Source organism: Ceratotherium simum, chromosome 6 (genome assembly GCF_057802395.1).
Source record: "Ceratotherium simum simum isolate JZ-2026a chromosome 6, ASM5780239v1, whole genome shotgun sequence".
Taxonomy (NCBI): domain Eukaryota; kingdom Metazoa; phylum Chordata; class Mammalia; order Perissodactyla; family Rhinocerotidae; genus Ceratotherium; species Ceratotherium simum.
This window is the reverse complement of record NC_141905.1, coordinates 59448881-59475373: the sequence shown is the minus strand read 5'-3', so window position 1 is coordinate 59475373 and position 26493 is coordinate 59448881. Positions and strand designations below refer to the sequence as shown.

The 26493-nt window shown below is 37.5% G+C and overlaps 1 protein-coding gene across 2 annotated transcripts in view; it reads left to right on the top strand.

Moving 5' to 3' along the window:
• The window catches only part of HPSE2 (heparanase 2 (inactive)), a 710163-nt gene that overhangs the window by 523588 nt on the left and 160082 nt on the right, over nt 1-26493 (top strand). For both annotated transcript variants that reach the window (XM_087432419.1, XM_087432420.1), the window contains one exon: nt 22324-22417. In XM_087432419.1, coding sequence (XP_087288545.1) covers nt 22324-22417 — 94 coding nt within the window. The remainder of the gene's footprint in view (nt 1-22323; nt 22418-26493) is intronic.

Below are 26493 nucleotides of genomic sequence, written 5' to 3'. Positions count from 1 at the left end.
CCCTCACACCTCTGCCCTTGAGTCTATTCATCTTTTGTGACCCATATATTAAGTCTCTCTTCGTCTATAAATGTTGAATCACCTTCATCTATCTCTAAACTCCTATAGTCAGCATGGGGCAATTTATTTGATGACTCATCATATCCTATCTTGGTCTCATCAATCTTTTATTTACTATTCTTTAAATCTTTTAAAATTTATTTTACCAGTTTGTATTATCTTCCTAGACAAATAACTGACTGTTTGAAGCAAATCAAACAATATTTATTGAGCTTACTGTTCAAGCATGGATTAGATGCTGAACATACAAAACCTTGAACCTCTCTGATTTCATGGCTATAAAATAAGAGGAAATGGGACTAGACTCCCTTTTCTCAAAGTTTATTTTATAGAACATTAATTCCACAGCATGTTAATAGTTGGTCCCTGTATTAGTCGGAGTTCTCCAGAGAAGTGGAACTGATAGGATGTGTATAGCTTTAGAAAGAGATTCATTATAAGGAATTGGCTCACACTATTATGGAGACTGGCAAGTCCAAATCTGCAGTGTGGCAGGCTCGAGCCTCAGGAGAGCTAATGGTGCAAGTGAAGTCCAAAGGAGTCTGTGTACTGCCTTTTGCTCTCTCTCTCACACTCAGTCTTTTTGTTCTATTTAAGCCTTCAACTGATTGAATGAGGCCCACTCACATTATGGAGGGCAATCTGCTTACTCAAAGTTCACCAATTTAAAAGTTAATCTCATCCCAAAACACCTAAAATTAATCATCTCAGTCTCTGAAAAAAATAACTCATTATTAAATAAATTTGTGAAACCCTTGATTAAATAATGTTTGTTCACTGTGGTCTTCTCAGAGTCTAATGTTTACTATCAATTTCCAGGGGAACACCCTTTGGGACTAATGTTCCATGCACATGCTTTAGGAAAATGCTAGACCAAATGGTCATTAAGATTCTTTCCATTTCTAAAAGGTCACAGTCCTAACTGACTTGCCTGAGGCTACATGACTGCACAGTATTAGAGCTTAAAATTCGGTTCTCTTAGTCATCCAATCCACAAGGTTATTTATTGCTGCTTTGTTTGTAATAGCAAAAAGTTGAAAACAACTTAATGGTTAATTAATAGGGAATTGGTTAAATAAAAACCGTGGTATATGCATGTAAAAGAATATTCTGGGGCTTAAAAAAGAAAGAGGAAACTCTTTGTGTATTAATATGATACAATCTCCAAAATATATTATTTAGGTGAAAAATAGAAAAGTCAAAAAAATGTGTATAGAATATTACCTTTGTGTAAAAATGTATGTGTGCTGGGGGGGGGTGGTTATATGCTTTGCTTATACTTGCTTAAAGTCATTGATAACATTTTTGGCCTCTAAGGAGGGGAATAAGGTCACTAGGACATGGAGGTGGGAGGGAGACTTTTCACCGTATCCTTTTGTTCCTTTTGATTTCTGAGCCTTGTGAATCTATTACTTATTCAAAAACAAAAATTAAATAAATAAAAAGCAACCTCAGGTGGTTCTAATGAAGCAGGTATTTGGAAACCACTAGACTATATGTTGTCCTCCCAGATCAGACTCCTTTGAGACTTCATTAGTCCGAGTTTTATCATGCTACCTCCACTGACTTTCCTTAGGCATCCTTTGAAAGAGATAGTCATGCCTCCTCCCTTCTCCTGCCTCCCCTACTTCTCAGCCCTCACACAGGCTTGTGATTCCCAGGGGAGCACCAGTGCTAGTTATTCTCTATCTACAGGTTTAGTACAACCTGGGAGGAAGGCTATGCCAGGGTAAGGAGGGGCCAAGGAATGGCTAGCAGCCCAGATTCAAAGTAGGCATCCTGAGATGAGCCCTGGCCTCTGGTGCCAATTCACCCTACTTATTCCTTACATTTCAACGTTATCCTTGGGAAAATTGGGATAATGGGGTCTGACTTACTTGTATCAGGGAGGTTTTGAGGCTCAAAGGAAATTATAGATAAAAATGTGTTTGGCAAACACAATGAGTTCCATATATATGGAAGAGAGGAATTTGTTGTGGAGAGTAAATTGCTCCAGGTGCATCCACTAACATGACTATAAAGCAGCATTGTTCCTGGTGGCTGCACCATCATGTCTCATGAAGGAAGCAGAAAGTGGCCATATCTTCTTCAAGCTCTGGAATCTCACCTTGAGCGTATAAGGGACATTATGGGGAAGCTGAAGTCCAGAGACACTGCTGATGCCAGGAATTTTCCCTGTTCAAATGGGCTCACTTGCCAGCCGTTTGCCAAGTCTTTCCTATGTCAAGAGAGGCGATGCTGTGTCAAGGGTGCCTTTTAAAAGCCATCTTTTTAATAGGAGTGGAATAATTTTTTTTTATTTTTTTATTTTTTATTTATTATTTTTTTTTATTGATGTCTTAATGGTTTCTAACATTGTGAAATTTTGGGTTGTACATTTTTGTTTGTCCATCACCACATATATGACTCCCTTCACCCCTTGTGCCCACCCCCCCACCCCCACTGCCCTGGTAACCACAGTCCAGTTTTCTCTGTCCATGTGTTGGTTTATATTCCACATATGAGTGAGATCATGCAGTGTTTGTCTTTCTCTTTCTGGCTTATTTCACTTAACATAATACGCTCCAGGCCCATCCATGTTGTTGCAAATGGGACGATTTTGTCTTTTTTTATGGCTGAGTAGTATTCCATTGTATATATATACCACATTTTCTTAATCCAGTCGTCAGTCGAGGGACACTTAGGTTGCTTCCACTTCTTGGCTATGGTGAATAATGCTGCAATGAACATAGGGGTGCATAAGCCTCTTTGGATTGTTGATTTCAGGTGCGTTGGATAGATTCCCAGTAGTGGGATGGCTGGATCATAGGGCATCTCTATTTTTAATTCTTTGAGGAATCTCCATACCGTTTTCCATAGAGGCTGCACCAATTTGCATTAGGAGTGGAATAATTTTATTTGTAGAACATGGAATAATTTTCAGAGGCATTGGAAGGAGGTCTAGGAATGAGTTTTATGACTTTGGACCAACAATTTCACCTCTCTAGGTCTCAGTTTCCAAGTCTGTAAATGAGGAGGTCCTTAGGACCACATTGTTGTTAGTGCCATCAAGTTGATTCCAACTCCTAGTGACCCTGTGTACAGCAGAGTGACCCTGTGTATAGCAGAGAGGAACCCTGCCCTGTCTTTTTGTACCATCCTGTCACCTTCTGGTGCTATATCAGACAATGCTCTGCTACTATTCCTAGGGTTTTGATGGCCAATTATTTCGGAAGTGGGTGGCTAGATCCTTCTTCTCAGTATCTTAGTCTGGAAGTTCCGCTGAAACCTGTCCACCATGGGTGACCCTGCTGGTATTTGAAATACCAGTGGCGTAGCTTTCAGCATCACAGCAACACGCAGCTGCCATATTATGACACTTGACAGATGGTGGTGTGAAATGAACCTGTGGCTGCAGTGGTGAGAGTACTGAATCTTAGCCACTAGACCACCAAGGCTGGTCTAGGACTATGTAGCCCCTTCCAATTCAAAGTAAGGAAACTACCCAACACAACTGGAAAAAGGAAAACAGAAATCCCAGGCATTTGTGTATTCTGCACTCAAACTATCATATTTAGAAAATAAATTTGCAGTGAGAAGATTGTGCTGAGAACCACTCCAGGATCAGCTCTGTCTTATTTCTTTTTTGTGAGGAAGATCAGCCCTGAGCTAACATCCATGCTAATCCTCCTCTTTTTTTGCTGAGGAAGACTGGCCTCTGAGCTAACATCTATTGCCAATCCTCCTCCTTTATTTTTTCCCCAAAGCCCCAGTAGGTAGTTGTATGTCATAGTTGTACATGCCTCTAGTTGCTGTATGTGGGACGCGGCCTCAGCATGGCCGGAGAAGTGGTGCATCGGTGTGCACCCGGGATCCGAACCCTGGGCCGCCAGTAGTGGAGCACACGCACTTAACCGCTAAGCCACGGGCCGGCCCCTGTCTTATTTCTTAACACATGACAATTCTTTTCCCTCATGTTTACTTCTATCTGATCTGCCCCACCAGCAGCACTTCTTCTCTTCATTCAGATGAATAAATAACCAGCCTAGTAGCCAAGAAAGAAATTAGTAGCAGATGGAACAGCTTAGTTTTCATGATGCTGCAACCAAATTTTAATTGAACTAAGACTCATAACTTTCTTAGCCCATTAATGCTTCACAAGTACTCAGTGAAGTTGGCCAGACGTAGTCTCCCAGAGAGGAAAGGGCTACCACTCTTGGCATCTATTCTCAGCTCTCCTTTCTACCTCTAGAAATGGACAAACTCCCCTATAAAATCTCTGTTTCACTTTGGCCTGGGTTTTGTTTGTTTTTCTTTATCTTCTAAAATTTTGTGTGTGGAAATTCATTCAGAGGAAACTCTTGACTGACTGTTTTCCTGAAGTGAGAGGGTGATTTCAAGAGAACCATCCATAGGACCCTCCTACTGTCTTGTTTTATAAGAAGTTAGAAATGGCAGCAGAAATAATTATATGAAAACATTTGTGTATCCATACTCATAATTAATAACTATTAATGTATTTTTAAGTTTTGCTTATGATATTTTTATTTAAAAAATCATAGATATAAAATTGAAGTCTTCCTATGCTCCTCCCATCTAGTCCCATTACTTCCCAGAGATAACCACTTATGTAACTTTAAATTGCTTGCTTCCAGCCCATATTTATTTTTATATTTTTACTAAAGCCATGAGAATCTATAAATCATCAATTGTATTGCTTTGCATGCTTTAAAAATTTACATAAATTACATAATCGTAAATTATGTAAAATTATGTAAATATAGATAACACTACGTATTCTATAAATTGCTTTCTTTGTTCAACATGTTAAGAGCTATGCATATTTTTACATATAAATTTATTTCATTTATTTTTTCCGCTATATAGTGTAATTAAAAACATTTCCTATTATAAGATCATAAAGATATTCTCCTATTTTTTTTCTTAGAGTTTTAAAGGTTTTTTTTGATATACTTAGGTCTAATTCCATCTGGAATATATTTTTATTGATGGATGTGAATTAGAAATCTTATTTCATAATTTTCTTTATATAGTTCTTGCACATTTGGATAGATTTATTCCCAAGGACCTTACAAGTTTGCTACCATTATGAATGTTATTTTTTTAATACATTTTCTAGTTAGTTGTTTTTAGTATTTGGGAACACTACAGATTTCATATGTTCAACTTTTAAATAACTACTATGATAAATTTTCTTACTAGTTCTCAAATTTTATCTATAGTTTCTCTTAGCTTTTCTATACACAATCATACTGCTTGCAAATAATGATGTTTGTCTCTTTGTTTCCAGTAGTTATGTGCTTATGTATTTATTACTTTTCATTTTGATTTTTTTAACTGGTATAGGACCTTCAGTACAGTGTTAAATGGAAGGGTGATGGAAGAAGGCATCCTTGTGTGTTCTTGACTTGAATGGGAATGAGTTAATTTTCACCATAAAGTATGATGTTTTCTCTGAGTTTTTGGTAGATAGCCTTTATTAGGCTAAAAAGATCTTCTTATCTTCCTGGTCTGTTAAAGAGTTGTTTTATTATATATTTTTTTAAGTAATGCAAAGTGTCAAATTTTATCCTACTTCTTTTCCATATCTATCAAGACCATATGATCTTTTCTCCTTTAATATGTTAAGATAGTGTGTTACATGGACAGAGTTTTTGATTGGACTATCTTTGTATTTATGGGATAAACCTTATCTAGACTGGAATATTTTTTAATAACTTGCTGGATTCTCTTTGCTAATATTTTATTTTAAGGTTTTTTTCCATAGTCATAGTTGAGATGATTTTATGATTTTATTTTCTTCTACTATTCTTTACTGCCTTTGGAATCAGGGCTCTACCGCCATCATAAAATGAATTAGGTAGTTTTCCTTCTTTGTCTATTCTTTGCAACAATGTATTTAATATCCTGATTATTTGTTCTTTAAAGATTTTGTTAAACTTGTTTGTAGAGAGCTTCTGGTCTGGCCATGATGGAATAGTTTGTATTGGACTGACCCTTCCACCAAAAACAACCCTAAAAGCTCGTCAAATACAAAAAATAACCTTTCCAAGGCGTTGGAGTACAACCAACACAGGGAGACTAGAGGGTCAGGGATCCTTGAAAGAAGGGAAATTTATGAAGTGAGCTCTATACCACCATCATCCCTAGCTTTTTCCCTAAGGACATGTTATGAGAGGTTCGGGGATTCTATCGGAGACGTAAAAGAAACTTTCCACTCCAAACAAATGGACTGAAGGTATATTTTATTATATAGAGGATAGTAAAGGCGATAGTCTGCAAACAGATCCGAATAGGTCAAATAATAAGAGGGAAGAAACACCAGCTCGACTGGAAAGGGAAAACATCCACATCGGCTGAGATAGCAGCAGATCCGAATAGATCTTATAGTAAGAGGGAAAAACATCAGATCGATCGGAAAGGGAAACATCAGATCGATTGGAAAGGGAAACACCAGATCGACTGAAGGGAAATGACACAAATCAATCGGAAAGAGAAACACCAGGTTGACCGAAAAGAAAACACATCAGATCAATTACTTCACAATAAATCAATTACTCACAACATCCACGCCCCACTGCCAGGAGAATCCTGTCAATCGACACGGCTGGGCAAGGATCACACGTCCTGGGCAAGGCGTCCCTTCCACAGGTGGAACTCTCACCAGGTCTCAGTCTCCAGCAGTTTTTTATAGCATCAGTAATTTCCAGAGTAAGCAGTTACAGAGCTTTTTTTCAGAGCAAGCATCTAGTGTTCTCACGCACAAATGGTTATCAGTGGCGTATGTGCACTGAGCACCCCCCGGCTGTCATCCCAGCCCAGTAGTTGTGTACGTGCATTGTTTACCTTGCTTATCGTCCCAGCCCCGCACAGATGGCCAGTCTGCCCCAGGCTGCGGCCCCCGAAAAGCCTTGAAATTTTTACACATTGCAACTATCTCCATGGGAGAAGGGCCAGTTCCCACCACGCAGAAAGCAGCTTTTATATTTCTTTTTGTGCTGGTGGCTGTAGGTCAATGGAGAGGCCAAACATGGCTGTACTCATGTCAAGACAGGACATTTTCCAGATTACAGCCTAGGAGAATAGAGTTTAAGCAGAAACACCATTGTTATTGGGCTGGGGAGACAGTCAGAATTTGAGGCTGCCAAAGTAGCTTATTAAAGGGTAAAATCCCAGAGAAAAGCAAAGTACAGAGAAAGAGCCCAAAAATATGAATACAGATTTCCCACAAGTCACTGACTGGCTCCTCAGCTGCATGAACAAGTGGTGAGACCCCTAGAAACCAAGCTGAAAACAGCAGCTGAGAGGCTAAAGTGCTGTACAAAGATTTGAGCAACCACATGGTGATAGAGACAGAGATTAGAACTCAAGTCCTGCCAATATGTAGGCATTTTAGTAAACGTCCCTGGCTTTCAGTTGAGACTCTGCAAAACTTACACTGTAGGAGTAATGACCATGCCCTAGAAGTAAGGACAGTGTCTCAGGAGTGGGGACAAATCTGAAATAGACCAAACCTACAAAGCCTTAAACCAAGCTTCAGTAGAATCAAGGTGATGTGCTGGCTGGTATTCTACATTCTTCCCAGAAGAAAACATAATCTTTTTTCCAAAAGTGATTCTGGTGATTCTGGCATTGGAGTTATCAGACAAGAAACTTTAAATAACTCTGATCAATATGTTTAGGAAAATATGAATAAAAGGTAGAAAAAAGAATTTTAGCAGAGAATTGTAATCTATTTTACAAAACAAATGGACAGTCTATAAGTACAAAAATATCTGAAATTAAGAGTTCTCTGGATGTGTTTAACAACAGACAGGATATAGCCAAAAAATAGGATTAATAAACTTGTGGTCAGGTTAATAGAAAATATCCTAAATTAAGCACAAGGAAAAAAAGAATGGTGAAAAATGAGTGTGTGGAACATGTGAGTTACAGTCAACTTTTATTATACTTAGAATTGGAGTACCAGAAGGAGAGGAGAGAATGCAACAGAAGCAATGTTTGAAGACAGAATGACCAAGAAAATCCCATAGATTCAAGAAGCTCACATTCTCAAAAAATTAATGTAGAATTACGACGACCTAGCAATTCTACTCCTAGTTATATACCACAAATAATTGAAAACTGATGTTCTTAGAAACAAATAATTGTATATGAATTTTCATAGCAACACTATTCACAATAGCCAAAAGGTAGAAGCAGTCCAAATACGCATGAATTAGTATAAACAAAATGTGGTATATCTATACAATGGAAAAGTAGTGATACGTGATACAAGATAGGTGAACTTCAAAAACACTATGCAAAGTGATAGAAGCCAGTCACAAAGTACCACATATTATTTGTTCTATTTACATGAAATACCCAAAATAGGTAAATCCGTAGAGACAGAAAGAAGATTAGTGGTTTCTAGGGGATGGAGGAGTGACTGCTTAATGGGTATGAGGTTTCCTTTTGGAGTGATGAAAATGTTTTGGAATTAGATAGCGATGATGGTTGCTCAACATTGTGATTGTACTAAATGCCACTGAATTATACAGTTTAAAATGGTTAATTTTGTGTTTTGCAATTTTGCCTCAATTAAAAAATATTTCGAGAAGAAACTCAGCAAATTACAATAAGGATACATACAAAGAAAACCACACCTAGATAAATCATAGTCATACTGCTGGAAAACAAAATTAGCAGTTGAAAAAATGTCATTTCATTATCTTCTAGCTTCTATAGTTCATGTTGATAAGTCAAATATAAGTAATATGGTCGTTCTTTTGAAGGTAATATCTTTTTTTCTTTGGCTGCTTTTAAGATTTTTCCTTGATCTCTACCTCACACCATAAACAAAAATATTAATTCAAGAGAGATCACAGGCCTAAATGTGAAAGGTAAAACAATAAAGCTTCAGAAGAAAACAGAATATTCTCATGACCTTAGAGTATACAAAGATTTTTTAAATAGGACATAAAAATCACTAATCCTAAAAACAGATTGATTAATTGGACTTTATTTCAATCAAGAATGTCTGTTCATTAAATTAAAAAAAAAGACACCATACAAGAGTAGAAATGCAGGTTACAAACTGAGAGAAGATATTGGCCATATATATATACATATATAACAAAAGATTTGCATCCAGAATACATAAAATATTCCTGCTAGTCAATAAGAAAAGACAGAGAGTTTGATCTTAAAAAGGGCAAAAGACATGAACAGGTGCTTCATAAAATGCTCTGTTTACTGTATGGAGCAGCCTTCTGAGATTTCTGGTGTGAGTTGTAGCGCCCACTTCCCACCCTTGAGACCTCTACTTGATTGAGGCTCTCTTGATTCTGCTCAGTTACCATTCTGATTTTGAATCCCTGTTTATTTCTACTATTTGGGGATTTTCCTCCATTTTAAGTTTAGCTAATATTCTTTGTTTTATTTGTGCAGCATTTCTACATGTTTAAGATTGGAGGGGGGATTTCTAGCATCCACTCAGTCCTGTGTGTTTACTTAGAAGTCCAAATTCCATTTTTATGAAGTCAGTTTAGATTAGAATGGGTGATACAGCCCTGGATTGTTGCTGGATTCATGACTTTATATTACTATAAATCTTGCGGGCACAGTAGGTTAGAAGAGTTCACAGAGAAGAAAGCTATTTAGAGTAGAAAGAGTGAAATAAAGGAATCTGGAGGTTTATACAACTGTTGCAAACCAATGTTGGAAGGCACAGTGTACTTTCAGCACCTTCTTTTCTGGTTGACCTTATTGTGAACACTTGCTCTTTGACACTAGGGGCCTAGTGGGTTTTTGTTTGTTTTGTATAAGCAAAGGATCTAATAAGTTACAGTGATCAAATGATTCTCAAAGTTTGGATCTACTCACATATAGTATCACCTGAGATGCTGATTAGAAATGTAGATTCAAGGGCTCTACCCAGGGCCAGGGAATCGACATTTAACGTACTTTCTATGATAGTGATTCATATACTTAAGTGTGAAAATCATTACAGATAGGTAGCAGAGATATGTACGTTAACCCTACCAGTAGTTGTTGTATATCAACTGTGGGAAATCTGGCAGATAATGCTTAATCCAAGAGGATAACTGGTAGTTTCCTAGCTGCAGGGAATTTTAACTATTTAGGGCAGCAGGGGAACTAACAACCTATGGCCTGCAGGCCAAATCCCGCCCATCGTGGGTTTTTGTATGGCCAGTGAGCCTTACAAAATGCTATTTGCATTTGTAAATGGTTGAAAAAAATCAAAAGAAGAATAATACTTTGTGACGTGAAAATTCTACGAAATTCAAATTTTAGTGTCCATAAACAGTTTTATTGTAACACAGCTATGCTTATCAATTTATGAATTGTCTATGGCTGCGTTTGCATTATAATAGCAGAGTTGAGAAGTCGCAACAGAGACTATATAGCCCCCAAGGCCTAAATTACTTATTATCTATCTCTTTATAGAAAAAGTTTATAGATCCCTGAGCAAGGCTAAAGGCCTTTATTGAACTGTGCAAGCCTGTCAATCTCCCCATAACCCCAAGGCTGCCTCTTCTTTTCTTACCTCCTCCCCTGTCCCCACCACACACACAAACACACACACACACACACACACACACACACACACAAATCCTGACTGAATGCCCTGCATTGAAGCCCTGTACTGTCTTCTTCATTGTGAAAGAATGCAAAACTGCCCTGTTCTCATTCAGAAAGATCCTTTAAATTTACCTGTGAAGTATTCTGTGATCATTGGGGAAATATGTTCTGGAAATATCAGGTAGCTCTGATTATATTAATTCAAACTTACCAACTCTTGGAGCCACTTAGGAGGGCCAATTCTAGCCCCAGGAAAACATAAAAACCTCTAAAAATTCTTAGAAAATGAAATCCATTTCCAACAAGCTAAAGGTTAATGGATTCATGATTCAACCTCAAACTATATTGTGACAAATAAAACATTTGATCTGATGAAGAAAAAAGTGTTTTTAAACTTGATAAGAGAATAGGGTTTCCTGAAGCTTTCCTAGATATATGATAAGATAAAAGATGAATTTTAGAGAAAAGAAAATAAACCAGGAAATAAGACTAAGGGTCTTTGCTTTGTTTTGCTTTGTGTGTACAGAGGGCTAATATACAGTTTGCGAATTACTGAGTGCTTTTTTTTTTTTTTTTTGCACAGCTTCTCTTAAACTTCCTTCTGCTCACTTTTCTGTTTAATAGCAAAATGATAAAAATAAATAAATGAGGAAGAAAGTAAATGGAAAATAGGGTTAGAAGAATAATAAAGTAGTGGAAAAGATTAGGACTCTAAAATGTATATCAGCTGGTTTAATTCTCTTGTTAGAGATGGGCTACAAATTTGATTCTGTGCTTGCATGTGGCCAATGCAAAGTGGAAAAGAAAATCTAGTGTCTGTAAGGAAAAACCGAAACTAATTTTTCATGAGAAACATCATTTTCTTGGTACTAAGCCTTGAGATAAGTTTTTCTGGGGGGTCCTCATAAAAAGTCTATTATGTGATAACATGTATGCTGTTTTACACACACACAGGTAATATAGACACATTTTGTCCTATTCTTTCAAAAATATGCATATAAAATCCCATATTAAGGAAATGGTGTGGCATAGAGACTGAGACAATGCAAAATAGCAATAATTTTTCAATCTCATATATAAATGAGGGTGTGGAAAATCTAACTCAAATAGGAAACTTACATGAGACCTTTGGTCAAGTCATTTTCTTTTGCTTTCTCAATGTTGGATATATTCCTGTGTGCATCTGTTGGACAACATCCTATACAAATGCAGTTTAATTAATACCAGCTGAAATATAGAACCTCATATGTGCAAAGGGGACACCCAATGGTATCATTCCACTCTATGTCAAAGAGAAGACCTTGAGCCTTGGATCTCGAAAAAGCCTTAGAAATCATCTTGGTCAAAAATGTCAAATACATAGCACATGTGCCTCCATTTCTTACTTCCATTACCATGGCAGACATCACTAACTGATCACATTAATATGCTGATTGACAATACAAAGTGGAGATAAGGCTATTTTTCAACACAACACTTAATGCAAGTACTGCCAAAAGATCACTGTTGGAATGCACAATAAAAATGCTATTAGCAGACTTCTGGTCTCATTCATTCAACAGGAAAAAGCTGAACAAATTGAAAACAACAACTTTTCTTGAACCCTTTTTCTTGAACCGAGATCGTAAGGCAAACCACCACCCTGAAATCTGGAAAGACAGGTGAATCCAAAGAATCCCAACCAAAATTTGCTTACCTGGAACAGAAAATACTGAAGCCATAAACTGGTAGGAACACTTAAATGGTAATTTTGATGAATTGCTGGAGACTGTGTGTGGACTAGCTGGAGAGTGAGAAACTCCTGGAGGCTGCAGTCTTAGGGCACCCCTCCTACCCTTTTGTGGAATCCAAGAAAAATCCCCTAGTAGCTCTGGCAGGAGAAGGGTAAGAGTAATCATTGTGAAATATGACCAGAGAATTCTCAATAATAAAGGCCAACTTTCCAAGGGAAAAGACATAACCAGGGACTTATCCCAGCTGGGGAAGGACATTCTTCCCACTCTAACCCCCTCTAGCCTTCCTTTCTCACCTAAGGGAGGAAAAAGCTATACCACTGGAAAAAAATTATGAAGGTTATAGCCAAAAAAAACAAGTCCATTGAAAGACTGAGATTTAATCATAAAGTTATAGAAAAGTTTCCTTCTTCTATACCCAACCATGACACCAACAGGGTCTTTGTATAATAATGGTGCATTAAAGTTGAAAGAGCTGCAAGACATAGACTTTCTCTGAAGAGGAGTAATTAGGGAAGCCTAAAGTCAAGAGGATACAGAAAAAAGGACATTAAAGGAATTTGAAGCCTCTGGTAAATACAGCTACAGAAAACACAAAACATAGCCCAACTCTTAGCCCAAATCCTCACACTAAAGGTCTGTTTATCTCGGTTCCTATTACCCAATTCAGCATGTGTGCTTTCAACAAAAAATTACAAGGTATGCCAAAAGGCAAGAAAAAACACAGCCTGAACAAATAAAGCAAGCACCAGAACTAGAATCAGATATGACACAGATATTGGAATTATTAGACAGGGATTTTAAAATAGCAATGATTAATAAATTAAGGGATCTAATGGAAAAAGTACACAGCATGCAATAATAGATGGGTAATGTAAGCAGAGAGATGGAAACTCTACAAAAGAATTAAAAGGAAAGACAAGAAATCAAAAACACTGTAACAGAAATGAGGAATGCCTTTGATAGGCTCATCAGTAGACTAGACATAGCTTAGGAATCAGTGAGCTTAAGGCTAGGTCAATAGAAATTTCCAAAACTGAAATGCAAAAAGAGAAAAGAATGAAAAAAAAAACAGGAACAGAACATCCAAGAAGTGTGGGACAGTTTCAAAGTATATAACATACACATAATTGGAATTCTGGAAGGAGAAGAAAGAGAGAACAGAGCAGAAGAATAATGAAGTAATATTGGCTTGAAGTATTTCAAGTATTGAAATAATAATGGCTGAAAACTTTCCAAAATTAGTGACAGACACAAAACTACACCTCCAGGAGATTCAGAGAACACCATACAGGATAAATACCAAGAAAACTACAACTAGGAATATCATATACAAACTGTAGAAAACCAAAGGAAAAGAGAAAACGTTGAAAGAAGCCAGACCAAAACCAGACCTTACCTACAGAGGATGAGGATATGAAGTACAATGATATGAAGCAATGTGAACAAGGATATGAAGTCTCATGAGAAGCCATACCAACATGAAGAGAACTGAGTGAAATAATTAAAATTGAATGAAAAAAGTCATCAACCTAGAGTTGTATATCCAGTGAAATTATCCTTAAACAGTGAAGGAGAAATAAAGACTATCTCAGGCAAACAAAAACTGAGAGAATTTATCACTAGCAGACCTGCCCTGCAAGAAAGATGGAAAGAAGTTTTTTAGGGAGAAGAGACGTGATATTCAAATTCAAATCTACGTAAAGAAAGGAAGAGTGTCAGGGAAGGAGTAAATGAAGTAAAAATAAAGTAAATAAAATAAATAAAATCTCCTATTGTTCTTATTTTTAATTGATCTAAAAGATAACCGTTTAAAGTAATAATAGCAACAATGTATTGAGTGATTATAGCATATGGATAAGTGAAATGAATGACAAGAGATGGGAGGGAGAAATTGAGGATAGTATAAGATACCTACACTACATGTGAAGTGGTATAGTGTTATTTAAAGGTACATTTAGATAGTTAAAAATTTATATTGGAAACTCTAGGGCAACTACTTAAAAATTTTTACAAAGAATTACATCTTAAGAGACGAAATAAAATATAATTATATAAAATGTTCAATTAGAACTAGAGAAACAGAAAAAAAAGGGACCAAAAAAAAAGAGAACAAACACAAAGAATAGTATAGAAAATACTTACAAATATAGTAGATATTAATCCCAACTATATCAATCATCACTTTACATGTGAATGGTCTAAATATGCCAATTAAAAGAGATTGTCAGAGAAGATACAAAAACAAAATCCAACTATATGTTGTCTACAAGAAACCCAATTTAAATAAAAAGACTCAGATAGGTTAAAAGCAAAGGGATGGAGAAAGATATGCCATGCTAACATGAATCAAAACAAAGCCGAAGCAACTACATTAATTTCAGACAAAGCTGACTTCAAAACAAGGAAAATTATCAGAGATAAAGAGGGTCATTATATGATGATAAAGGGGTCAATTCTCCAAGACGTAACAGTCCTAAACGTGTATGTACCTAATAACAGAGCATGAAAATACACAAGTCAAAAACTGACAGAATACTATTAGCCATCTTTCATTTAGGCTAAGCAACCACCTTGATAGATGAGATGATAAAAGAGGTTAAGTGACTTGCTTAAGGTCACAAGACTAATAACTGGCAGAACACAGGACTCCTAGTTCCTTGTCTAGATCATGATCCAATAAGTAAAAATTTTGTTTGTACTTGAATACAGGACAAATGAAGTAAGCACAGTATTTTATAGCTCGAACACTTGGCAGAGCAGAGTAGAGAGGGAAGAGTTTTTGGTATCTGTCGCTTAGTACCTATGTGATCTCTGGTTTCCTAGTTACTAAATCTCTGTAAGACAGTTTTTAATCAGCAAAACAGGAAATTTTCATGAGATTAAATGAAACACTATATGTAAAAAAGCTAGCAAATAAGAAGGAACTTAATACATATAAGGCTTCTCTCTTCCTCTTTCTCCTTTCTGTGTTCTCCTAGTTAGTTACACTAACTTAATTATAGTTAAGTTAGTTGTGCTATTCTGCTACAAGCAATGACAATTATATGAAAAGAGGCCAGGGAAAGAATGTGGTAACTATATAAGCAGTCCCCAATTCACAAACACTGAATTAAAAAATTCTGCATATAGATGGTTAGGTTCTCGCAACTTAGACCTTGCCATTCCTATTATTGATGCCCCTCGATTAGATTTACCATGAAGCTAATGAATTAAACTTCAAGTCCCTCACTTGCATTGTTTCCTATGAGTGCTGAGAGTAGTTGAGAATTGTAAGATATTCTAGGTATAATCTAGATAATCAGGAAGCATTTTATGTAGGCATTTCCAGTAAGTTGCCTAAAGAGCTCTCAGAAAAAAAGGGACTTGATTCTCTAAGTTTCTGGGATTTTGTTGTGATTTATTTTGTCATTCTAAATAAATATTTACTTTTGTACGTAATTTTGTGTTTTGTACTTTTGATTTCTTTTTCTTACAGAGGGCCCCACAAATTGTTTAAGTTTCAGACCAAAACACATGGATCCACTCCTGCCCACACTTTTGGTGCCATCACCTGCCACTACTCTGAACATTCCCAGAGGTGCCCTCCTCAGAGGCCACTCCGATGGCTGGAGCTGCAGATAGCTTTCCTACCCCTCTCCTTCTCTAATTTCTATAGTGCTCATCTCAGTACTGGTAGGATCATGGGCCAGCTGTTTGAGTCTCTGCCAGGACACATTGTCTCTCCATGTACACTGGGTTCATGGGAGAGAATAGTCTGGGCTCAAGGAATTAGGTCTGTGCAAGGAGTTAGGAGAGAGAAAAGATCAAGAAAATGGGGTCCTTAGCGCAACGCTTGAGCCTCAGGGCCACCCTTTGGCTCATTGTGGGTTAGATTATACAGGCACTCATGCTTTCATTAAATATATTTTTTGAGGACCCATTATGTTCCTGTGGGATTGCCCAAAGCCCTGACCTTTACTTGTACCATTTTTCTATGATAGCATTTTTCCACAGTACGAACTCTTAAATTCCTGAACTACAACCCTTTAGTCAGCTGGGTGACTGCTGTATGGATTTATAGGAACTGGTTTAAGAAAGCCAAAGAAACATCTGTATTCTGTAGAATCTTTTTATGTAACAATGTTCATTTCCTTCAAGCTTTACCTGCCCAAAGTAGTTTTGAACACAAGATAGGAAGGTTGACCCATTGCAAAGAAGATTAAGAATAATGTAGCCTCAGAAAGAAAACCTTAAGTCAAGTGTAAAGAAGAATGTGCTCAGCAGGAGCCCAGAGTGAGGGCCTTTGGAGGAGGGGCCAAGGCAATTTATAAAGCTGTAGAGAGACTCAAGTCAGCCTCTCCAGTGTTTGGCTTCAAGGTGTCAGCATAGGTTTTATAGGTCAACAGGATTGTTCTAATGATTACCCAAGCTTATCCCTCTTCAATGGGGAAGGCCCCAGTTTTATAGAGTTATCTGCCCAGTCAGCAGGCTGGGTGTTAGAATTCTGAGAAGACTGCCCCTCCTCTCTGAAAGCAGCAGGCAGCAAAATAGGTCCGGAAATTCCTGAGCAATGGGAAGCCAGCTCTAACGCAATTACCTGAAATAAAAGAAGAGGTCAGATAATGAGGGGCAAAGGTTTTTCCTTTTAAAGTAAAGGGCCAGGTAAACAAAACCAGCTGCCTCTGGAGCCAACAAACTCTCCTCATTAAATGTTTTAAGAGGCTAATGGGCATAAGTGGCTAATTGTAGTACAATCCTGAAGACTGAATCTAGGGGCCTGGAGAAGGGTGGAGGGGAGATGGGGTTAAAACCAGGCTGGCAGAGACAGAAAGGAGATGAGACCTGCCCCTTGGCAAAGGATCCCTAAATAGCGAGAATAGAATTAAAATAAGAGTAAGATGATTTGACTGGGAGTCTCTAACATTTCTATCAGTGTCCCTGTATGATGGGCCTGGGAGTCACAGCTAGGGCAGTTTTAGGTTAATATGCTAGTAGAATAGAATCTGGAATAAATTTTTAAAATAACTAGTTATGGGAAATTTTATGTGTATTTACTATGAAAAACTCTGGAAGGGTATACAGCAATATGTTAACAAGTGGTATCTCTAGGTGTTGGGCCTATCAGTGATTTTTCATCTCCATATTTTAATTTTGTTAATGTGCATTTTCTAATTTGTCTACAGTGAGCACTTATTTCTTTTATAATAAACAAATAAAAAGCAAAAGTTTAAATAAGATGAAAGGTATTAAACTGGAAATAAAATTTAAAACTAAGAAGGACAAGAAAGTTGGTGAATGAATTGGTGAGTGGTTCCATTTACTTTGTATACTCTGCCATCCTTGCCACCTCTCCAGATGGATGCTTGATATGACTTGCCAATCTAGAGGCCAGCAGAGGAAGGGCTGATGGTTGCTGGTATTGTGCCAGACAGGCTATTTGTCCGTGCACAAAAGTTTCAACCTCATTGCATTTGTAATAGTTCCCAGAAAGGTTATTTCTGCATAGCCTCTCTTGGCTTCAGCTTTTGCAGTGTGCTCAGCCACTGGTAGTATGATCCTAAGATGTTGAAATTTCAAGAGAGCTTGGAGGAAGACTATGATTTACCTAAAAGTATCAGTCTAAGTGTTTCTAGCGCCAACCATTCTGCCAGGGTTTATGCGGAAGATGCCAAAGCACCTCTAATTGATGAATTTCCTTCCTCTCGCCTTTCTTTCTTTCCTTCCCTCAATCCTTCCTTTCCTCTCTAATTTATTTGGTCTTCTGATGCCTTTCTAGCCATTACGAAACTAATTAACTCTTGTGGAGAGACTGATTGGTAGCTAAGAATCACCTTTATCTTCCCAGTGAGAAAGAGAGAAAAGCAGAGAGAGTTGCCCCCAGGTCACTGGACAATCCGTTGGAATCCAGCCTTACTTCCTTTTACCCAGGCTTAGTTAAAAATCACCATCTTCATCATTTTAGCAATCTATTCTCACCAAATGGTTACCGCAGGCTACTCCACCTCCTTCATGTCCAAATCTAAATGATATACTGGGCCCTTTACCACCGGCAGCCACTATCAGAGAACCAAAGTTCTGTAACGGGCAGGAATTTTTCAAATAACCACAGATTGCTGAAGTTGAATATTTTCTTAGAAGCTTCACATTTACAAAGGACAAGTGCAGCAAGCTATCCCCCAAAAGTACCCAAGAAAAAGGCTTAGATATTTATTAGACTCATATTCAGGGTTAAATTATCCTCTCTCTTACAGGTGATACTAAATTCTGGGGGACCAAAGTTCATGTTTTCATAGTACAATATAAATATGGATTTAAGGCTGCAAATGAAAGTTACTGAAACTTCTCAGTATAATATGAGGATTCCTTTGACATCGAAACGTGAGTTTGACTTAGACTGAGGTTATTAAAACTACACCGTGATGGTCAGGCTGGGGAAGGAAAGGAGTCTTAGCTGGGCCAAAAGTAGAGGCAATGCCCAGGGCCATATTTGAGAAGCATTTTAAAGGGTCTCTGACATCTCTTGTTGATTTCTCTTATTCTCTCAGAGGGCTCATCTACAGCCATGGCTTTATCCATTACTTATAAGCTGAAGAAGACACCCAGGTCGACATTTCCTGTCTCAATTTTTCTCTGCACCTTTTTCTCATATTTCCAACTACCCATTGTATATTTCATCTTTGATATTCTCTGTGTTGTTGATATCTTAGACAGAATCATTCATCTCTTTTAACAAATCTAAACTCTAGTCTGACTTGCCTACATGTCCTTGCCACCAGTGTTCTCCAAGACATTCTCTTTTATAACCTCCTGGTCATCATTGACTCCCTTCCTCTTATGCTCTACAGAAGCTTTGTTAGTTCTTCCTTCATAGCCTCTCACTTTTACTTCTTTCCATTACCTCCCTTACTTAGAGTCAGATCACTTCTTGCCTGCACTATTGAGATAAGATAACCTCATCACACTGGTTTCCTCCCTGAAGCTCTCCCTTTCTCCAATCTAATTCACAGCCCATAGGAATATCCTGAGACCAACTGAGAATGATTGAATCTAGCTTGTTAGGTTAAAAGTGGGACCACAAATAGGCTCTAAAAAGTTTAAGCCAAAGTTTTTACTGGAATTTGTCTCCAATGTGTCATGTGAAGGAGAAATTGGACTATTTCTGGGTCTAAAAAAGCCATTGAGTTGACAGTAAGAGGGAGCAAATTTTAGACCCATATTAGAAGTACCTTTCATCAATTCAAGCTGTAGTACGATGGGACAGTACTAGTATTTATGAGAGTGGGTTCCCTGTCCTGGAAAATCACTTCTCAGGGATGTTGTAGCAAGCTTACGTGCTTTAGACCATATGACCATTAAGGTCTTTTCAAACCCCATATTTTTGTAACATAATCTTAGCCCTTTCCATCCCTCCCTCTGCCTCCCACCTACTGGGAATCCAGAGTCTGTTCTTGCTGCTCCATACTTCCCTCATTCCAAATCCTATAGTGGATGAACATACTTTCCTTCTCCAGACAGGTCCTCCCCTGCTCACCCCATCCCACAGCTTTTCAGTCTAAGTTGCTGCTACCTTGTACCCCTAAGTAACCTGAAGGATAGATTTGGTTATTGAATACCTTTTATGTGCTAGGTTCTGTGTCCAGCATTTTTCCTAATTTGATTGGTACTATAACCCTATGAAAATACTATAGGTTTGTGCTTCTTTTAAAACCCATTTTAAAGAAGGAGAAACCCAACATCATATAGGTAGTAAGTGGCACAGCTGGGACTGAACCAAGGTTTTCTAACTCCATGTTCTGTGTACTTGAGAAAAGGAACAAAAGGAAGGAGGGGAAAAGTGAAGAGACCTTCAACCCAGGGCCATGGATTGTGTGGGATAGGGAGGGTGTCCACAGGGAATCCTACATAGTGAAAAAATACATCTGGCATTTTTGTCTCAATAAGTATTAAACAAAATATGTTGCCAGCAAAAATCATAAACACTGATGTTTAAAATAGTAACCGGGAGCTAACAAAGAAAAAAGAGGAAACTATAATATATTTAACTAAAGCATAAAAGAACACTAATTATAGTGCATTTTTATCATATGCCTAGTCATCATGTAATATAGTAACTAGTATTCATGTTAAATGTGTGTTAGATTAACATTACATAAATTATTTTTCATTTTCACACTACTCTGTTCTAATATGCTTAGCTTTCACTTAGTATGCCATCTAATCACAACTTTAAATAAAATCAGAGGTGCTAGTAGTGAAGTACTAATAGGAAGAGGTTGTGAGGTCATGGACATGCCCAGCACCATGTGTTGCACATAATAAATGTTTATTGGATCTGAGTCTAGCATCTGTACCAGGAATGAGGTGAAAGATCATGTCATTGTTTTGTGTTATTCCCTAATATAAGTAACCACTCCAAATTTTCAAAAGCGTGTACCCTTTGACACAGCAATTCCATTTTTAGGATTCTATACTCATACAAAAGTTAATTCATCAGTCTCCTATTGTTTATGACCCCATCTTTATGAGTTGAAAATTAGAGAAATTAGAACAGAACAAAGAGGTATTGAGTGCCTACTGTGTGCCAGACACTTTAGGTTTGTTATCTATTTAATCTTCAATTAATCCTAGGAAGTAGATGTTTTCTCTAAGAATAAGAAAACGGAGGCCCATAGAGGCCATGTGCCCAAGATCGTAAAGGTGGTAAATACCTAATCTGGAATTTGAATTCAGATATCTCTGGATCCAAAACCCATACTCTTTCCAATATACCAATGATTTAAACAGTGGATTCTGTGGAAATGTCTGAGGTGGTGAGGGAAGCAAGGGGAAGGGGAAGGGCTGAGTAGGTGGAACTCATCTCCCACCCTCACTTCAACCAGAGCACCTGTTTAAAAAATTTTTAACCATTCTACTACATCACATATTGGTATGGGAATTTAACACTCAAAAAAAATTTCACATATTTTTGTAGTATGTACTAATAGGTTGGTGTCTTGTTAAAAATGAAGTAATCTATCATTAGCCATCAGCCAAGGAGACCTAAGTGTGTTGGAAAAGGCATCCAGGAGTCGTAAGTGTTGATTTAAATTAAATTGTTTTAGTTCAGAATTTTGCAAAGATGGAAGTGGGGAGGTATGAGATAATGAAGCTCACCTCATCCTGGGCCAGTCTCAGCTTAGTTTTCAGCGTAAGGATTCACAAAGAAGGTCCTCACCGAGCGGGATGGACCTGTTTTGGTCAAATGTTCACAACACAGGATCAGCACAGCTTGATGTTTCACTTAAGCTACCTAACAAAACCTGGACACCACCACACCGATGTATGCCAAACTTGTTACTATTTTAGGAGAGGGCTCCTGGACTTTAACCTGCCTAACTTATTTGTTTGTTTGCTTATTTATTCATGTATTGATTAATTTATTCTGGAAGTGGTAGGAGAAGGTTGGCTACAAGGTATTTTGCCCAGGGAAGTGAGCTGGAGATGAGATCCAGTCACTGAACTAAATTAGATTTTTGTGGTTGGTGTTTGTTTTCTTATTTAAAGGTGTGGAAACCTACCAACGTGTTTGAGTATTCTTTCAACCCTCTCACATACCTTTATTTAAGGTGGCAGCAGAGATGATGGGTATTGAATTACTTTCCCTAGGGGAAAACAGTAAGCTTTTCCCCATTACCCAATTTGTGTTATGAATTCCTGTCAGTTCCTATAGAGCAAGCAATGCAGTTTCATGTGACAAAAGTTGAAAAAAAATCACAATATTAGCCCACAAATGGAGGTGGAAATGAAGAAGATAAAAAGTATATTATTTGTTTGAACAGTACTCAAGGTCAAAACTTTTTAGGATATAAGATCCCGAGTGAACCCTGGGCTATTTCCTCAGGCAACAGACACCTCCAGCTAGAGAAGTGTATTTGTAGTCTCCTGCTTGAGGTTTTATCTGATTCTTATTTTATTTTTATTCCAGTTGCTACATTGATGGCCGGGTGGTCAAGGTGATGGACTTCCTGAAAACTCGCCTGTTAGACACACTCTCTGACCAGATTAGGAAAATTCAGAAAGTGAGTAAAAGTCTTCCGGGAAGAAGAGGAGTGAGTTTGGGGGTAAGCAAGGAAAAGGTCACTGGGTGCCAGCTGGACATCAGCACTGTGGGAACCAGGGTAGAAAAACAGTACAGTCCAGATTCACACGGTCAGGAGCTCCCTCTCAAAGTCGATGATTGTCGTTTATTGTTTTTCAAATTGAGAAAGGTTTGAATGTGCCGTATCAAGGTTTAAACACTTCTATATTTTAATAACAGATAATTTGCAATAGCTTGCTTCTAAATTGTGAGTTTCTTAAAGGAAGGATAGGTTTGCTTTGTTTTCTTTTGGCAGGGGTTTATTTTGAGTTAGTTTCAGGAGGAATGATTTATTTAGTGAAATTCTGAGCCATATTTACACTATTCCTGGATGTCTTAGAATCAGCCAAGTAATATCTTAGTTTTATAGAGATGTTACATAGTAGGGGATCTTAACACCCCACTTACATCAATGGATAGATCATCCAGACAGAAAGTCAATAAGAAAATATTGGACTTAAATGAAAAATTTGATGAGATAGACAAAATAGATATCTATAGAGCATTCCATCCAAACACAGCAGATTATACATTCTTCTCAAGCACACTTGGAACATTCTCAAGAATAGACCATATGCTGGGAAACAAGGCATGCCTCTATACATTTAAGAAGATTGAAATCATAAGAAGCATCTTTTCTGACCATAAGGCCATGAAGCTAGAAATCAACTACAAGAAAAAAAATGGGAAAGTGACAAAGATGTGGAGACTAAACAACATGCTACTGAACAACCAATGGATCATTGATGAAATTAAAGGAGAAATCAGATCATATCTGGAGACATATGAAAATGAAAATACACTGTACCAACTCATGTGGGATGCAGCAAAAGCAGTCCTGAAAGGGAAACTCATAGCAATACAGGCCTACCTTAACGAACAAGAAAAAAACCAAATAAGCAACCTCAAACTACACCTAAAACAATTAGAAAAAGAAGAACAAACAAAGCCCAAAGTCAGCAGAAGGAGGGAAATAATGAAAATCAGAGCAGAAATGAATGAAATCGAAACCAAAAAAACAGTAGAAAAGATCAGTGAAACAAAGGGCTGGTTCTTTGAGAAGATAAACAAAATTGACAAACCCTTAGCCAGACTCACCAAGAAAAAAGAGAGAAGGCTCAAATAAATAAAATTAGAAATGAAAAAGGAGGGCCGGCCCCATGGCATAGCAGTTAAGTTCCCACACTCTGCTGCTTGTGGCCTGGGTTTGGATCCCGGGCGTGCACCAGTGCACCGCTTGTCAGGCCATGCTGTGGCGGTGTCCCATATAAAGTAGAGGAAGAGGGGCATGGATGTTAGCCCAGGGCCAGTCTTCCTCAGCAAAAAGAGGAAGATTGGCATGGATGTTAGCTCAGGGCTGATCTTCTTCACAAAAAAAAAAAGAAATGAAAAAGTAGAAATTACAATGGATACCACAGAAATACAAAGGATTATAAGAGAATACTATGACAAATTATATGCCAACAAATTGGATAATCTAGAAGAAAGGGATAAATTCTTAGACTCATACAACCTCCCAAAACTGGAACAAGAAGAAATAATCTGAATATACCAATCACAAGTAAAGAGATTGAAACAGTAATCAAGAACCTCCCAAAAAATAAAAGTCCAGGACCAGATGGCTTCTCTGGAGAATTTTACAAAACATTCAAAGAAGATTTAATACCTATCCTTCTCAAACTATTCCAAAAAATAGAGGAAGGTGGAGCACTTCACAACACATCCTATGAGGCCAACATCACTCTGATACCAAAGCCAGACAAAGACGATATTAAGAAGGAAAACTACAGACCAATATCCCCGATGAACGTGGATGCAAAAATCCTCAACAAAATATTGGCAGACCAAATACAGCAATACATTAAAAAGATCATACACCATGATCAAGTGGGATTCATACCAGGGATACAGGGATGGTTCAACATCTGCAAATCAATGAATGTGATACACCACATTAACAAAATGAGGAATAAAAACCATATGATCATCTCAATAGATGCAGAGAAGGCATTTGACAAGATCCAAAATCCATTTATGATAAAAACGCTCAACAAAATGGGTATAGAAGGAAAGTACCTTAACATAATAAAGGCCATATATGACAAACCCACAACCAACATCATACTCAAGGGGGAAAAACTGCAAGCCATCCCTCTGAAAACAGGAACAAGACAAGGGTGCCCACTCTCACCACTCTTAATCAACATAGTACTGGAGGTTCTGGCCAGAGAAATTAGACAAGAAAAAGGAATCAAAGGAATACAAATAGGCAATGAAGAAGTGAAACTCTCACTGTTTGCAGATGACATGCTATTTTATATAGAAAACCCTAAAGAATCCGTTGGAAAACTATTAGACATAATCAACACCTACAGCAAAGTTGCAGGGTACAAAATCAACTTACAGAAATCAGTGGCATTTCTATATGCCAACAATGAACTAACAGAAACAGAACTCAAGAAGACAATCTCATTTACAATTGCAACAAAAAGAATGAAATATCTGGGAATGACTTTACCAGGGAAGTGAAAGCCCTATACAATGAGAACTATAAGACATTATTGAGTGAAATCAATGATGACATAAAAAATGGAAGAATATTCCATGGACATGGATTGGAAGAATAAACATAGTTAAAATGTCCATATTACCTAAAGCAATCTACAGATTCAATGCAATCCCAATCATAATCCCACAGACATTCTTCACGGAAATAGAACAAAAAATACTAAAATTCATATCGGGCAACAAAAGACCTCGAATAGCTAAAGCAATCCTGAGAAAAAAGAACAAAACTGGAGACATCACAATCCCTGACTTCAAAATATACTACAAAGCGATAGTAATCAAAACAGCGTGGTACTGGTACAAAAACAGACACACAGATCAATGGAACAGAATTGAAAGCCCAGAAATAAAACCTCACATCTATGGGCAGCTAATCTTTGACAAAGGAGCTAAGAACATGCAATGGAGAAAGTCTATTCAATAAATGGTGCTGGGAAAACTGGACAGCCATGTGCAAAAGAATGAAAGTGGACCATCTTCTTTTTGCCATATAATTCAAAATCAACCAAAGACCTGAAGGTGAGACCTGAAACTATAAAACTCCTAGAAGAAAATAGAGGCAGTACACTCTTTGACATCGGTCATAGAGGGATCTTTTCAAATTCCGTGTCTACTCGGACAAGGGAAACAAAAGAAAAAGTAAACAAGTGGGACTTCATCAGATTAAAGAACTTCTACAAGGCAAATAAAACCAAGATCAAAATGAATAGGCAACCCACCAGCCTAAAAATATTTGCAAACCATATATCTGACAAGGGATTGATCTCTATAATATATTAAAAAACTCACACAACTGAACAACAAAAAAACAAACAACCCAATCAAAAAGTGGGCAGAGGAAATGAACAGACACTTCTCCAAAGAAGATATATGGATGGACAATAGGCACATGAAAAGATGCTCAACATCACTAATCATCAGGGAAATGCAAATCAAAACTACACTAAGATATCATCTTATACCCATTAGAATGGCTATAATCACCAAGACAAAATATAACAAATGCTGTAGAGGCTGTGGAGAAACAGGAACCCTAATTCACTGCTGGTGGGAATGCAAACTGGTGCAACCTCTATGTAAAACAGTATGGAGAGTCCTCAAAAAATTACAAATAGAATACCTTATGATCCAGCTATCCCACTGCTGGGTATCTACCCAGTGAACCTGAAATCAACAATCCAAAGAGGCTTATGCACCCCTGTGTTCACTGCAGCATTATTCACTATAGCCAAGACATGGAAGCAACACAAGTGTCCCTCGACAGATGAGTGGATAAAGAAGATGTGGTATATATATATATATATACATGCAATGGAATGCTACTCAGCCATAAAAAAAGACAAAATCGTCCCATTTGCAACAACATGGATGGACCTGGAGGGTATTATGTTAAGTGAAATAAGCCAGAAAGAGAAAGACAAACACCACATGATTTCACTCATAAGTGGA